Genomic DNA, 16,461 nt, shown 5'->3' with positions numbered 1-16,461 from the left:
TATTTAATGTAGATATTAATGTAGATATCAAATGTGGATTTTGACCTGCCTTTCCATTGTAGAGATTTAGATGATCATTAACTTCTATCTTAACTCCTATCCTTTCTCATTCCATTACCATCATAAGCTCCCCTTCCTAACCTCTCAGAAGCTGATATCCCAAAGGTAAGTGACTCCCAATCCTCAATGGCATGGTGTTACATATCTTGTCTCTCCATGTGCAGTGTATCATTGTATGATGTAGAGGTGACAATATGAATATGATGGTCTTTGTCATGCAAGTGTGCCCGGAGTTTGAGTATGGGACTTCAGTCTAAAGTACCCTGGAGCAACCAGTTATCTCTTGACCCATAAAGATCCACAGTAAAAAAACACCAACTCAAAGTTGGCACTCAGTTCTAAACAAATGTCCCAAGGCGTCTCTCTTTGTTTTGAATGTTTCACGCTCACTGGTTTGGGGAATATGAATGCATGCATATGGTAGACAGACACACACACACACACAGCATGCTCTGGTTTGGTTTGCCTCTGTGGTGGTTGGGGACAACTGCAGGTTTAGGGTGGTTATGCATGATGGGTAATATTACCCCAAATCAATGAAGTGCGTGATACTTCTGCCACGCAGGGCTCCAATACACAATGCCATCCAGCTGGTCAATTCAGTGGTACATGTAGTGTCTCCTCTAATGCTATTTGTGACACATAGCCTTTTGTTTTCCAGTGGTGGTGAGAGAAGACATAAGAGGAAGGATTCAAAGTTGGACAGAGAGACGAGTTTGTGATCCGTACCGGAAAAGAACTCAACTATCGTGCCACACTCGACCACCTCTGAACTGTGCTGCACCATGCGTTCTCGTCATGTAAGACTGTGTGTGTGTGTGCAACTCGCGTAAATCGTTTAGAAACAGTGTTACCCTATTGAGGAACCAAGAAACATAAACTGTGATTATTTTCTATGTATGTCAATGTATGGTGATACCAGCAACAGAGGAAGCAATGAATTAATAGTATTATGTCTATCTACCCGTGGGCCAATTTATTACAGATGTAGGATCTTAATTTGAGCCAGTTTGCTACAGCAGGAAAATAATCCTGAAGTAACATGAAATGTGTGGATTATAATTAATGGACATTTTTGTAATGGTTGAAACATTTTTCATAAGGGAAAATCAAGTCTGAAATTTTAACGTGGAAATTTCAAACTTCAGAAGCATTTTAAAACTTTAAATACATTACAAGTTTTAAAAGTATTTCTGCATCAGGGTGATCAAATTAAGATCCTACATCTGTATCAACCAAATGGATTTTAAAGCAACTTTACTTTTTAACGGAATAGTTTGTATTTTGTATGTTTTTTTTCTATTTTTTCAACATAGGAATCCTTTTGAAAAATCAATTACAGTATACAACGGAAATCTTGTTCATGGAATAATCAATGTGTGTTTTGTTTTGTAATTTGACATCACTATTGGGTCTGTGCACTTAAGGATACGAAAACAGTATACTGTATATGTATCCAATTAAAACCTGCACACATAATATTGAAAGTGTTAAATGTACAATTCCTTTCTTGAAAGCTAATTTGTAAAATGTTCACTGCCATTTTCCAGAAGATTTGTTGATAGTATTCTTTCTCCATTACAGTGTTGAGGCCAGTGTTATATTTCAGGAATTGGAGAACATTACATTCCAGTTAGCGTAGCAGCATAGCCCTGCCATTCTGTACCTATTGGGAATGTGATTCCTATACGGTTTTAACCATATATAGTAATTTATAGGATCTCTATGGTTTTAATGCTCAAATTGTCTTTGGAGTCTTTGGATGACTGTGTAGAGATACAGTGCCTTCAGAAAGTATTCACACCCCTTGACTTTTTCCACATTTTGTTGTTACAGCCTGAATTGAAAATGAATTAAATAGAGATTTTTTGTCACTGGCCTACACACAATACCCCATAATGTGAAAGTGGAATTATATTTTTTGAAATTTTAACAAATTAATTCAAAATGAAAAGCTAAAATGTATTGACTCAGGGAGTTGAATACTTATCTAATGAAGATATATTACATTTTATAGCTGTTAGAATTTTATTCCAATTTGACATTTAGAGTATTTTGTGTAGCTCTTTGACATTGTTTTTTTTTTTTTTTTTACAATTAAATCCATTTTAATCCCACTTTGTAACACAACAAAATGTGGAAAGTCAAGGGGTGTGAATACTTTCTGAAGGCAATGTACATGTACATGTATGTCCATTGGCATACAAATGTGTTTTACCGGCATACTGTTCCAGTCACCCTGTCGGTACGTTTCATTGACATGTGATATCTTCTCCTGCATTCCAGTTTGTTTGACACCTACAAAGTGATGTTGTATTCTGATTCTGAACTACCAGTAACTGTATTTAAACACCTGCACAAAGGTGAATCAAACTTAGCAGTGTCTTTCTACAGGATTGTGTGGTTAATTGATAGAAATGCAATAATAATACCTTTGTGAGAAAGGGCAAAATGTAATAAAGTGAAGACTCTTAACGATGTACAATATATAGTATATTTTATTCATGTGTAAAATCGTACTAATATGTTACTAAAAACGTTGAATTGGGGTAACCAAAAAAGAAAAAAAAGACTTTTATGTTGTCAATGTCTATCCCATGTACTGTGTTGTTGATGGATTTTAGTTATTAGAGAAATAATAATGGGTCAATATCAATATCAAATTTTGGCCACTTTACTTGTGGAAATCTGCCTTAAAATTTAGTATTGATAGCTGAAGACAAGTTTCTGTTTAAGAGTTTATTGACTCATCTGTGGAAAATTATCAATTCAGATATTTGTTGTTCTATTATAAATGTGATTTGTTCTACGAGAGAAAGACAGAGAAATGTACGAAACAATAAAGTGACTGAAACATCCTTTCATTTGGTGAACGTTCATATCTTGGCCATCCACTTCTGATCGAGATTAAATGATAAACACTCATTAACCCCTAACACATCACAGTTCAAATCCAAATCGGCAATGACCTTACATTCTTTAAATCTGCTCCAAATCTGCTCTCCACAGTCTCAATAAAGGAACCTCGTCCCTATCCTTGGCCTTTGAGGAGCTGGGTGTCCTCTGCCTTTGGGGCGAGGTACAGGCTGGAGTTGTCAGCCCAGATCTCGCTCCCCACACCCATCAGGGTGTAGCGGGTGTGGGTCAGCTCCTCTGGGTCCATCCCCTTAGCCTCCTCCCAGCTGGGCATGGTCAAAGTGGAAGCGAACCAGTCGCTGGTGCTCTGCCTGAACACGCCGAACCACGAAATCTGAAGAGGAAGACAGGGAATATTCACAACATATTTATTAGAAATGTCCTTAATTAAATAATACATTCACTAAGCACCTAGCTAAGCGCTACGCTCTACTTGTTTAGGTTATCAAGGAGAAAATACATGTACTACAGTGGAGGCTGGTGAGGGGAGGACGGCTCATAATAATGGCTGGAATGGAGTGGATGGAATGGCATACACATGAAAACCATGTTGGACACCATTCCAATAACTCCATTCCGAGCATTATTATGAGCCGTCCTCCCCTCACCAGCCTCCACTGATTTGTACTACATGGTATACGATGTGTAACTGCAGTCTATTTTAAATGCATGTGGTTACGTTTTCTGTTCTGTGTGTGTGTGATGACTGCATACACACCACAGGAAGTTGGTGGCACCTTAATTGGGGAGGACAGGCTCGTGGTAATGGCTGGTGTGGAATCAGTGCAATGGTATCCAATACATCAAACCCATTGGTTTCCATGTGTTTGATGCTATTGGGCGCTGTTCCAGCCATTATTATGTGTGTCCGTGTGTCCCCTCAGGCCTTTCCTCCAGTACTGTACCTGGTTCTGTGCGATCCAGCTCTCCTCCAGCTTGTTGCCGTGCTGTTGACACAGCATTACAGCCTTGTTGAGGATGGCGGTGGCCAGGGCCTCGTGTCCCGCCAGCAAGTACATGTAAGCTCTGAGGTGCAGCACCCGGGGCGCGTACATCTTGTTGGTCGAGTACTTCCGGTTGAACTCTGTGAAGTGCTGCATAAGAAATAATATGGCTATTAGGTCAGTTTCAGGAAAAACATTTATAATATGACCGTGTGACTTTTCTAAAATGTACATTATACACAACTGTGTGTGTGCGAGCATGCGTGTGTGGGCATGGGCATGTGAAGGCACGTGTGTAAGTGAGGGAGAGTGAGTGTGTGTGTGTGCGTAAGGGAGAGCTTGAGAGAAAGAAAGAGCGTCTGAGTATGTGCATGCATACATTTTAGTCATTTAGCAGATGCTCTTATCCAGAGCAATTAGGATTAAGTGCCTTGCTCAAGGGTACATCGACAGATTTTTCAACTAGTCGACTCAGGGATTTGAACCAGCAACCTTTCGGTTTCTGGCCCATCGCTCTTAACCGCTAGGCTACCTGTCGCTAGGCTACCTTCTGTGTGCTCTGGTAGATGGCTTTGATGTGTTGGTTGTGCTCCACCAGGGCCTTTCTGAACAGCAGCACATGACACTCCAGGAACATGACCACGCCGTTGATGGAGTGGATGGATGAGGGAGCCTGTTGGGTCACTCCACAGGCCTTGGTGTAGAAGAAACATGCCTTCTCCCACTCACACAGACGGGCATACCTAGGCCGAACGGGACACACACACAGACACACACACACATAGAAACATACAGACTGCAAAGATAGTAGGTTGGACTAGAGTATAGCTTCGGGCTGCATTTTGAAAGGCACACCATTGTAGAGCGTTCAGATAGAAATATGTTATGTAGAACAGAAATGCCTCTCTGGCATGTAGAGAAAAAAAATGATGTGCGCTCTATTCATAACATTTCTATCAGTCCACTCACCACAGAGCCAGAGCAGAGTAGAGGTTCATCATCAGACTCTTGTCAGCCACCAGGTTAGGGTCTGACTGGGACTCCTCCACAAAGGTGTAGCACTCCTCAAACGGACGGAAGGCAAAGCCTGGAACACACACCATGAGACCCAACCGATGGTAGTGGTCCTCTGTAGCTCAGCTGGTAGAGCATGGAGCTTGCAATGTCGGTTCGATTCCCGGGACCAACCATATGTAAAATGTATGCGCGCATGACTAAGCCGCTTTGGATAAAGGCGTCAGCTAAATGGCATTTATAATTATTACCCCTTAGTTCATTAACTAAGATATGTCCCAGTGATGGAATATCCAACTTGCCTGAGTAGAGCAGGAAGTCAAAGCAGCCTACATAGAACCAGCCTTTAGCTGTGATGATGCGTGTCCTGTTTCCCTGGTACTCCAGACTCTGCATCAGCTGGACACACTCCTCATACCTGGGTATCATATTATTCAACAGTAGATAAAGCACAGATCCCAGTAAAAGAACCAACTAGAAGCAGTAGTCCTTCACCTCTGTGTGAGGAGGAGGGGTGTGTAAAGGACAGTGATCACCAACATGTCCGGGCCCCGGCGGTTCGTCAGCTTGCTGATTTTCTCTGCTCGGAGACCTGAGAAGTAGAACTTCTTTCACTACTGAAACTTTTTAGCTATAAATTTTTTCTCTGTCCATCTGTCTGTTTGTCTGTCTGTCTCGCTTGCTTACACACTTGTTTAAAACCGAACACACACTACCTCACCAATGCAACACACACACACTCCCCTCCTCACCATACTGGATGGAGTCGTGCAGGGCTCCAGAGCAGAGCTTGACAATGGAGAGGGTACGTATGAAGTAGCTGGTGAGGGTCAGGCCCTCCATGCAGTCAGACAGCTCAACAAAGTTTCCACACAGCATCCTTTCATAGCTCTTACACTGGTCGTCCAGACCACTCAGCTGGCAGTACTGGAGGTAGTCGATGCAGGAGAAGATGATCTAGACAGAGGAGATGTGTCTGTGAGTGAGAGGGACGTCAAAGAGTGTATGGGTGACTGTATACCAGGGTTCCCCAACTGGCTGCCCGCGGGTGGTTTTATTTGGCCCCCAAGTTTTGTGAGCAAAATTTAAATAATATATACACACTACCAGTCAAAAGTTTGGACACACCTACTCATTCAAGGGTTTTTCTTTATTTTAACTATTTTTTACATTGTAGAATAATAGTGAAGACATCAAAACTATGAAATAACACATATGGAATGATGTAGTAACACAAAAAGTGCTAAACAAATCAAAATATATTTTAGATTTTTAAAATAGCCACTCTTGGTATTCTCTCAACCAGCTTCATGAGGTAGTCACCTGGAATGCATTTCAATTAACAGGTGTGCCTTCTTAAAAGTTAATTTGTGGAATTTATTTCCTCCTTAATGCGTTTGAGCCAATCAGTTATGTTGTGACAAGGTAGGGGGGTATACAGAAGATAGCCGTGTCTTTGTGAGACGCGGTGTGGGTGAACGGATGATCTCCGCATGTGTATTTCCCACCGTAAAGGTGTTATGGTGTGGGGGTGCTTTGCTGGTGACACGGTCTGTGATTTATTTAGAATTCAAGGCACACTTAACCAGCATGGCTACCACAGCATTCTGCAGCGATACGCCACCCAATCTGGTTTGGGCTTAGTGGGACTATCATTTGTTTTTCAACAGGACAATGACCCAACACACCTCCAGGCTATGTAAGGGCTATTTTACAAAGAAGTAGAGTGATGGAGTGCTGCATCAGATGACCTGGCCTCCACAATCCCCCGACCTCAACCCAAATGAGATGGTTTTGGGATGAGTCAGACAGCAGATTGAAGGAAAAGCAGCCAACAAGTGCTCAGCATATGTGGGAACTCCTTCAAGATTGTTGGAAAAGCATTCCAGGTGAAGCTGGTTGAGAGAATGCCAAGAGTGTGCAACGCTGTCATCAAGGCAAAGGGTGGCTATTTGAAGAATCTCAAATATAAAATATATTTTGATTAGTTTAACACTTTTTTTGGTTACTACATGATTCCATATGTGTTATTCCATAATTTTGATGTCTTCCCTATTATTCTACAATGTAGAAAATAGTAAAAATCAACCCTGGAATGAGTAGGTGTGTCCAAACTTTTGACTGGTATATATATTGTTGGACATAATAGACTAAAAAACACCAGGAAATCAACTCCAAGTGATTTTAATAAACATGTTCCTAAGTATTGCCACGCATAATAGAGAGAAACGTGATCATATACAAATGTAAGCAAGGTTTGAAATGATTATGTTTTAGTCAAACATTATACAGTATCTGTTTGGACTTTTGGCCATCCGCTCAAGAAAAAAAAATTGCCCGCGGCTGAATCTAGTTGATGATCCCTACTGTATTTTTTTTCCCCCCTACCTCTCTCTCTCTCTCTCTCTCTCTCTCTAGTGTTCGAGATTTCCATTGACTGAACAAACCCATTTTTGAGCCCTCGTTTTCCTGGAGAAACCAGAGAAGCAGAGTAAACAACCACCTTGTTCTCCTCTGCAGTCCTCTGGGCTGAGTTCATCTCCATAGTGATGGCCAGCGATGCGTTGAGCATGTCCTTGGGCGCTCTCCTCATGCAGCCGATCTGCCACATGTACGACAGACAGCAGACCTGCTCGTGGAGGAACGCCAGCTTCTTCTCTCTTTGGACCAAGACAATAACAATAACAACACCTAAACAAAAGGTAGCACACTATTGTAAGATCCATTCAATTGTTTATGGAGCATCTACATCACCAGTGTGCTAGAGTATTTTTTTGTTGTTGTAAGTATTATTTTTTTTATATTTAAAAGATACTGTGAGGTAAATGCAAATAAATGCTGAATTTGATGACAATAGTAGGTTGTGGTATGTTGTCGTCAATACATTGAAAATAGCTGATTTTAGAATGCCTGCTCTCTATAAAAGATGTATATTAATTTGTTTAATCTTTATCTGTACAGGTGCTTGTTGAATATAGAACACACCCAGGGTTGTCAAAGTTCTTGGATCTGCAGCACAGACTCTTCATCTTCTCACAGACGTACTTCAGGGACACGGCCACGCGGTTCGTAGGGAGACGTCTGTTCAGGAGCCGTAGGGCGCTGGCAAACATGCTCTCAGCCTCCTCCATTTGGCCCGTGTTGTACAACACCTATATGTACAATAAACAGTACACTTTAGTTTGAGAAAAGCACTATTTTGTATAAATGCAAATCATTATTATCCTTTTAGATTATAAACAACATTTCAGTGAACTCCTACCTCCCCTCTGAGACGGAAAACACAGGCTCTCTCAAAGTTGTTGATTTTCACTTTGACTTTCGGGTCGGCAGTCTCAAAGGCTGGCTTGCCCACTTTCAGATTGTCTAGTATGATTTTAGCTTCGTTTAAATAGGACAGGGCCTGTGAAAGAGAGAGTATTTCTGTATGAGAGCCAACAGATCAGAAAAGAGTGTAAAGGACACACACACACACACACACACACACCTTGAGGTTGTTGGAGAGGAAGGCCGAGGCTGCGGCGGTCTCTAGCAAGTAATAGAAGGTTTTGGGCACGTCGCCCACGCCCGTGCAGTGGCGCACCATGGGGCACAGAACACACTCCATCACCTGGGCACACCTACACTTCCTGCTTCTGTCCACTGTGGTCTTGTACTCATCCACCCTAGAATCCAGTTTCAACAAGAACTCGTCCTCCTCACTGACGCACGCAAACACACAAATACATTTGTTATGGAATCAGCCCACTTGTAATACTGGCCAGCTGATCTGGGACCAGGGGTAGAGTATAAAATCTTACCTGTTGGGATGCAAAGGGCTGACCTGGTTCAGTTGTATAGTCTCTGAGAGGTGGAGAGGAGAACAACCCCAACAGCACCCGTCAAATCAACCCTCAATGGTTACTTAGATCAGTTGGTTACAGCATCACAATTGTCAATCTGCATGAGCGTTTGTGTGAAGTGTTTGTGTGTGCGAGCATGAGTGTTTGTGTCTGTCTCTCAGGGAGTGTTTGTGTCTGTTTCTCAGGTTGCGTGCGTTTCTCTAGCGGAGAAGTCAGTGGGCCCATCACTCACCCTTGGGGAGCCCCAGTGTGCTTTGGCCCAGGAACAGGGCTTCCCCAGACTCTTGTATGTTGAGCAAACTCGGGTGGATCTCGATGAGGTTGTTCCCTATGGCCGCCTTGTGGCCGAAGATGAACTCGGCGATGCCGCAGTCCCTGCAGCGGTGGGCCTGCTTGAGGAGGTAGCTGGCACATTTCTGGTGGATCTCTCTCTTCTGCTCCTTCAGCCACAGCTCGTAGGCTGTCTCCTTGACCAGGGCCGTGCAGAAACGCATCACCCTGCAGCGCCACACTCCGTCCACAGAGGCCTTGCCTGACACTTCTGAGAGGGGGGCGAAGTAGGAAGGGATGGGAGATAGAAATATAAATGAGAGTGGGAGAGAGATTTGGGGAGAAGAAGGTAGAGAGAGTCAGAGAGGAGACAGAGAGAGGTAGAGAGAGTGAAAGTTCTCCTTGTCTGTGTTAGCCTCAGCTCCACTACCGACCTTCACGGATATCTTCTTGGCTGTCCTGGACACAGTAGCAGTTGAGCGCGCCCCAGCACTCCGACTCCTTGGTGAGCTGCTGGGTGAACTGCTTGGGCTTGGAGCCGCACTCAAACGTGCCCGACTTGAACAGGGAGGTGAGCGACAGGTTGAGCTTGTCGTGGTTTTCTGACTCTGGCAGGATGTTGATGAGCATCTGCGTGGTGATGGTGTGGCCGATGATGGCAGCACACTTCACCACCATCTGGTCCGCCGGCTGCAGGTGGTCTAGGTGGGCCAGGGCCATGCCTGAATAGAATTCACTTTTATTAGTAGCTCAGTTGGTAGAGCATGGCGCTTACAACGCCAGGATAGTGGGTTTGATTCCCGGGACCACCCATATGTAAAATGTATGCATGCATGACTAAGTCGCTTTGATTAAAAGTGTCCGCTAAATAGCATATATTATTATTATTAGTAGTAGTAGGCCTATAGCCATGCCTGAACAGAAAACATCCTTAATGAGTTTTATGTTTTATTTATGAGTCATTTCTATCAAATAAGACTCCTGAGATGAGGTTGTATTGTGTTTGGGGGCAGAATGCAGGAACCCTGTACTATACCTTTCAATGTCAGAGGGATGGGAACTTCGTGGAATTTGGCAGCTTCTCCGACAAAACAGACCAAAGTGCGGTCAACAAAATGGTCCAGGGCTGTGATCTTGCGGGATTTCAACATGGATGCCTTGGGTGGCCCTGCAACAATACACAGTGTTTCACAAACATGGGTGTTGATTGGCTGGGAGACATGCCACTCATATTCTCAGCCAATTCGTCTGTCTGTTTCACAGACAAGGGTGTTAATAGGCCGGGAGACCTGCCCACTCAGACATTTTCAGCCAACAGATCCATCTTCCTACCCAGCGCTCCGGCCCTGGCGTCCTCCTCTTGCCACACCTGGCTGGGTTTGGAGCAGTGTACCACCAGGGTGGGCTCAGGGAACAGGATGTCTATGTCTTTAGCCTCATCCTCCTCCTCCACCTCCTCCATCACGATCAGATTGCCCAGATACAGACTCTTCAAGAGCTCCTCGCAGTAGTATGGAACTCCATGGCTTCTCTCCACCAGGAACCTATAAAACAGATTACACTTTTAACTCCGGCTTCTTCTGTGAGATATTCATGTACTGAGACAATGACAGCCTTAGAATGAGTCTTCAAAAAATTGCTATACAGTCGACAAGCCAATTCAAAAGTGTACATTTCAATAAATTACTTTTTACTTCCTCTGGATATTGATGCTTCAGTTTAGTTTAAGTATTCAAACAGTCCCAACTCCCAAGCCATTGCCTTTGAGGAGTCAAAGGTCAAATGGGGGTGCTTATATTTGTCCTGTTTCACTGTATGTACCTGAACGTGTGTGAGGTGTGAAACTCCCAGCTCCCCAAGACACCCTCTGAGAGTCGATATGTGTAATGTATGTATATTCACACAGTGTGTGTGTGTGTATTAGTTTGTGCGTGTCTCTTTGTATACACGTACAGCTCCACCTCGCTAGGGATGCGGACCACCCCCAGGATCTGGCAGGCTAGCTGGGCGATGACGGGGGGCTCCAGCCCAGGCAGGTTGAGGTAGAGGGTCCGGGGGTCCTTGATGATGCGGCTAAGCTCTGGGAAGGACCCGCTCTGACTGGTGTGGGGGAGGAGGGCCATACACAACAGAACCGAGGCTCTTTTACATGCTTCGAGCAGGAAGGCCCATGAGGCTTGATCCACAAAGTGAGCCTGGTCCAGCACGTACACGCACGGCTCCTCCTCGGCAAACTGGACAGACCACACACACACGGTTATCATGAATCAATTGAATTCTAAGTAATCAAACAATCAACTGCCACCTAAGTCATGTTGTTGCATCATCCACGTTATTTTCATCCACAGTACCTTGCAAAACAACTCCAGAAAGTAGTTCCTCATCTTCTTGTTCTTTGTTTGACTGTCCATGAGTGACACATCCTTCGACACAGGAAACTAAAAGCATAGAACAGATCTTACAGGAAATACCCATCTACCCTCGTTAGCTACTACGAAACGGAATAATAACTTTTAGAAAAGCAACGTTCAGAGATCCCACCTACCTTGACTAACAGTATATCATTGAGAAGGCAGAGGTTCTGCCTCATCTTTGAGTCTAGGATCTTGGAGAGGAGGACTCTCTCTCGCTCGGCGTAGCTCTTACAGTTCTGAACTGACATGACGATGGCCAGTAGGGTCTGGAGAGCGTAGTTGGACTGCTTGATGTCTGTCTTGGCCAGCTCAAACGAGATCACTCTGAAAGATAGGAGACAGAAGAAATGCTTTCCAATCGCCCATTGTTGACGTCCATGTTTCTTTGTCACTACTGGGGTTGACTTTCGATTAAATTAAACGACCACAGCTTGGGATACAGCACATATTTGTTGTATTGATATGTAATAAATAATTGAGTCAACTATCAACTAGCCTGGTGTCAGATCTGTTTGTGCATTTGGCATGACCATCGTGGTTGCCAAGACCTGATCAAGACCTGATCTGGGACCAGACTAACTAACCAGGCTGATCTGGGACCAGGCTAACTAACAGCTGGCACTGACCTGACTCCATCCTTGGCTGTTCTGTAGACCACCTCAGCCAGCAGGCGGCTCTTGCCATAGCCGATAGGTCCCTCGTAGATCAAAACATTGTTGTAGTTCTTGTGACCGGCTGCCCTGGCCTCCAAGAAGCCCTTCAGCACGCTGGAGTACACTTCAATTTCTTTCTCTCGGCCTAGGGATATCATTCAAATAAATGTGATCTTCCACGATGAATGCATGTCATTCATAATCATCAATACTAGAGAAAACTCACCTAAAAGAGGATATCCCTCCTCTCTCTCAACGGACATAGGTGCTTTACCAACAGTTCTGGAGATTAGATTTTGTTTTAGAAGCATGTATGAACCTTTATAATTTCTTATTACAATTAATTATCTGACATGACAATAGTACGGTGCTCAATATGAAAGTGAGTATGAGTCATGAGTTAATGGACTATAATGATGTTGGTCATATCAGATGGTCGTACATCTGATGTTTGTTGGCCATGAACTGATATAGGGCTCCAGGGTTCTTGACTCCCTTCATGGCTTTCTTGGGCAGCTCGTTGAAGTAAAACGCGGGCAGTTTTGAGTAGTAGCAAGTCTCGCTGTCACATGACACCATCCCGGGGTAGTGCATCATCAGTCGTGCCGCCAGGTTCACCTTCCGACCAATCACTAACGGCAAAGGACACAGAGATAGAGTTCAGTTCCTAGGTCAAACTTGTACAAAATCTGAACATAATAGTATGCGAGTTAAAATAATATAAAATAGGCTACAACAAGTAGCTGTAATAGTCAGTTGCAGTGGCAAAGCACAGTTCCACCTGAGAGTTCAAGAGGATGTCAAGGGGGACTGTACCTGTGTATTCATGCCTCACAGGATGTCCTACTACACCACAGAACACTGGGCCTGTGGTTACTCCAACAGAGACAGTCCTGTTTGACAACATTGGACCTTTTGTTAACTATACGCTGCATTCAAACAACCTACACACAAAACTACTGTATATGCAAAGCATTTTCAGGAAATGCAATCTGCAACATATTGCACTCAAGTTTAATACAGATGTAGGATCTTAATTTGAGTCATTTTGCTAGAGCAGGAAAATAGTCCTTTAGCAACAGGAAATGTGAATTATTATGTGGATTATAATTAATGGAAATGTTGTTGGACTTGATACATTTTGCGTAAGGGAATATCAAGTCTGAAATTTCAAAGTGGAAATTACAAACTTAAGAAGCCTTTTTAAAACTCAAATACACTATAAGTTTAAAAACGTCCTGCATTGCAGGAAAATTATCCTGCAACAGGGTGATCAAATTAAGATCCTACATCTGTAGTGTGATAAACAGTAAAGGCATGTGGTCCTAGAATATTAGGATCAAATGGACCTTACTTGAGGCTGCGGATCTCTTTTTGGCAAAGGTCATGTACTCCATAGGCAGCCTGTAAGGCGTGGGCACTCTCATCCTCCCGCTTGTCCCCAGGCAGCCCAAACAGACAGAGGAAAGTACAGCCCTGCAACAAACTCCTTGTTATTTAAAAACATACAGGGGATTTGACTGAAGAAGAGAGTCTTGGTGAGTGCACCTATTGTTTATGTTTCTGGTTGGTTGTATTTGTAGTTTGTCTGTTGCCACTGGGAACAGAGAACTGCTGAGGTGTATTCATTAGTTCACACCGTACCAAAACATTTAGCAAAATAGTGTTTCTTATTGGACAACTTCAGGTTAGTCCCTCCCCGTTTCAGCCTGTTTTCTTTCATTTGGTTCCTAGTGAATAAACCCCCAGGATTCCACCTTGAATGAACCACTAACTGACCTTGTCGAACATGAACACTTTGTTGACCCTCCCGTGGTGCTTGACTATCTGCTGACCGATGCCAATGGCGGCCTGGTGGATGGTCATACACTGCTCCTGGTCACTCTCTCCTCCCTTGAACTGCATGTTGACAAACACTATGGTGGCCGGACGCATCTCAGACAGATACTCCAGAGGCTGGTCGTCATCTATCTAATGAGGGAGTAGAGGTCAGAGTAGAAAACCATGGCTACGTTCCAAGGCCCATACTAGCATACTTATTAGAACGTATGCTCAATACATTTCTTAATTCTAGGTAAGTAGTAGTGTGGACATTAAAACAGAGCCTACATTCATACATTCACAAATACATAGTGATTCTGATTTTGCTATTGTAAAGAATTAGGACGGTAGTAGCTAGGTTATTACTTTCTGCAAAACCGTTTTCATTATGTACTTCCGAAAAGTTCTCTCAAGCTCGGCGTTTGGCATCAGTCGAGATGCTTTCCTCACACAATCTGTAGACCAGAAAAAGGACTGGTTAGGATGTTACAACACAACCATGCAAGCAGAAATATCATAGGCTGACATCTAGCTACTCTCTTTACTGTACCTCTTGTCACGTTTTCATGCTCTACATGCGTTCCTATTGATTCCTGGTACTTCTCAACAGAAAAACGGGGCTCTCGTTTGATGTATCGCACCTGCATTGAATGACCCTCATTCACATAGTCATCTAGCAACCACCTGCCTAATTGAAACTGCATTCGTCATAACTGTATCCATCAATACATCCATCCACCAACCCCCTTCCCCGTCCTCCCACACACACCTTCACGGCTCTCTCATTCTCTATGGGGTCAATGGCGATGTTGTCCCTTTCACATAGTTCCCAGGCGTTAGGTGACAAGATGATTGTGCTGGCCACCGCCAAACCCCTCTGCCAGCCGTACCTCGTCCACCGCCCGGCCAATCACCACAAAGTACTGACTGATCTCGTCTCCTACGATCACCTTGGAGAGCTTCCCAGCAGATATCCCTTGGGACAGCAGAGGAGGGGTATCATATTCGGGGTTCTAGTTGCCTATAAAGTCAAGTGTAGCCGGATAATCAGGGCCCAAATTCACAAAGCGTAGAGTACTGATCTAGGATCAGGTCCCCCCTTATTCATTATGATTTAAAAGGCTAAACTGATCCTAGATCTGCACTCTTTGTGAATATGGGCCCTGGTGTTATGGCACAAACATGTCTCTCTGTCTGTATGAGACTCAGAAATGCACCTATTTTAACTTTTAGCTGACAGCCCACTTCTGTCTCCCGGACGCCACACTGGTCCTGGATGTTGAGGCTGCATTTGACCACCAGGGAGATTACTTCACTGAGCTGGATCCTCTCCACCGTCCATAGAGCCAAGATGGCATCGCCTGTGATAAAATGTTGTTTGGCCATGATGAGTAGAGAAGTACTGTAGCTAGGAATTGTGATCATGGTGAATCTGTGTCTCAATGCTGAGAGGGAAGCCAATTGTTACCTGCATAATTCAGAATGTCTCCCCCAGCATCAAGGATGTCTGAAATACAGGGAACGAAGCATTGCTTGGTAACTACATTTTTTGGACTAAGTTAACTAACCGTACACAACGTTAGATTGATATTGTATTGCTTTAACTTAATGAAACCAAACCTAACTTACGACTGACTATTTCCCCAATGTAGCTGTTGAGTGTGCGTGTCAACTCGTCTGCTCCATAGCCTTTCTTGCTACTCAAACTGAACTTCTCAGTCAGATTAGTGAAACCTAAAAAATATACAAAATGGATTAGTTGACTTCTAGCTAGTGGGTTAGCTAACGTTAGCTAGCTAGCTTCTAAATTTAGATCGAAAGGGAATTCTAGCTCATGTTAGCTAGCGAGATAGCTAACGTAGCTACTGTAGCTAGCTAACGAGATTAGTTTGCCTGATACATCCGCGAAGAGAAGGACTCCATGAAAGTTCTCTGCGTAGGGGATATCGTTGGTGAGGGTGCTGTAGACAACAAGATCAGGTACGTGAGCAGCTATTTTGCTTATTTTGTACGAGTCCTCCGTCTCACCCTCTCCCTTTATCCAACCCATTTTATCTGTAGTTTAGGGGCACCATGTTTTTCCGTTGAGCGAATCTGAACGGTCGTTTTTTCCGTGAACGTTCTAGAATTCAGATTTTCACTACACATTCTGGTTCACCAATTCACGCTATTATTAGTATTTCATTATAACTAAAAACGTTACTTGAATGCCATGCATTTCGGTTTCTGAACCATGGACAGTTTCTTTGAGACGCACAACCACAGTTTCTCAACTCTAGTCTAGTACACAAACTACTATCATTGGCACAACAGTTTAATGTTGACAGGTTTTCTTTTCAGCACCATGAACTGAAATATTTAGGAATTCCATTGGTATGGACGCATGGCTAGTCAAAAATATGATACAACAAACACAATGAAATAGTTTATTTTTGCAGAGCAGGTTTTGATACATATGGGATAAAAACCAAATTCACATACAAGTTACCAGATAGTTTATCACATTATATCTGAGTTTTTAACATGT

The 16,461-nt window shown here is 43.4% G+C and overlaps 2 protein-coding genes across 4 annotated transcripts in view; one reads left to right on the top strand and one right to left on the bottom strand.

Moving 5' to 3' along the window:
• The window catches only part of LOC121535956 (sodium-driven chloride bicarbonate exchanger), a 35,992-nt gene extending 34,876 nt beyond the window's left edge, over positions 1-1,116 (top strand). For 2 of the 3 annotated variants that reach the window (XM_041843191.2, XM_041843193.2), the window contains one exon: positions 722-1,116. In XM_041843191.2, the coding sequence (XP_041699125.2) occupies positions 722-782 (61 nt within the window). In that variant the 3' untranslated portion in view covers positions 783-1,116. Of the gene's footprint in view, positions 1-127; positions 166-721 lie in introns of all 3 variants that reach the window. The other variant, XM_041843192.2, reaches the window with a different exon arrangement.
• Positions 1,117-2,590: 1,474 nt separating this feature from the next.
• LOC121535959 (adenylate cyclase type 10-like) lies at positions 2,591-16,069 on the bottom strand. Its single transcript, XM_045225546.1, is given in 33 exon segments — positions 2,591-3,310; positions 3,882-4,070; positions 4,468-4,663; positions 4,890-5,007; positions 5,237-5,352; positions 5,430-5,526; positions 5,687-5,891; positions 7,438-7,594; positions 7,920-8,086; positions 8,197-8,337; positions 8,422-8,635; positions 8,735-8,777; positions 9,009-9,317; positions 9,481-9,768; positions 10,083-10,214; positions 10,379-10,590; positions 11,000-11,280; positions 11,398-11,484; positions 11,592-11,784; positions 12,087-12,258; positions 12,340-12,395; positions 12,556-12,745; positions 12,930-13,006; positions 13,468-13,589; positions 13,893-14,084; positions 14,301-14,389; positions 14,485-14,575; positions 14,704-14,808; positions 14,810-14,910; positions 15,152-15,295; positions 15,403-15,441; positions 15,564-15,668; positions 15,828-16,069. Coding segments are annotated over 33 exon segments (5,004 nt in total). The 5' UTR covers positions 15,985-16,069; the 3' UTR covers positions 2,591-3,091.
• Positions 16,070-16,461: the final 392 nt, after the last annotated feature.

This window comes from Coregonus clupeaformis, chromosome 16, assembly GCF_020615455.1.
Source record: "Coregonus clupeaformis isolate EN_2021a chromosome 16, ASM2061545v1, whole genome shotgun sequence".
Lineage (NCBI taxonomy): Eukaryota > Metazoa > Chordata > Actinopteri > Salmoniformes > Salmonidae > Coregonus > Coregonus clupeaformis.
The sequence above is the reverse complement of the archived record's forward strand: the minus strand, read 5'-3'. Positions and strand labels throughout refer to the sequence as shown.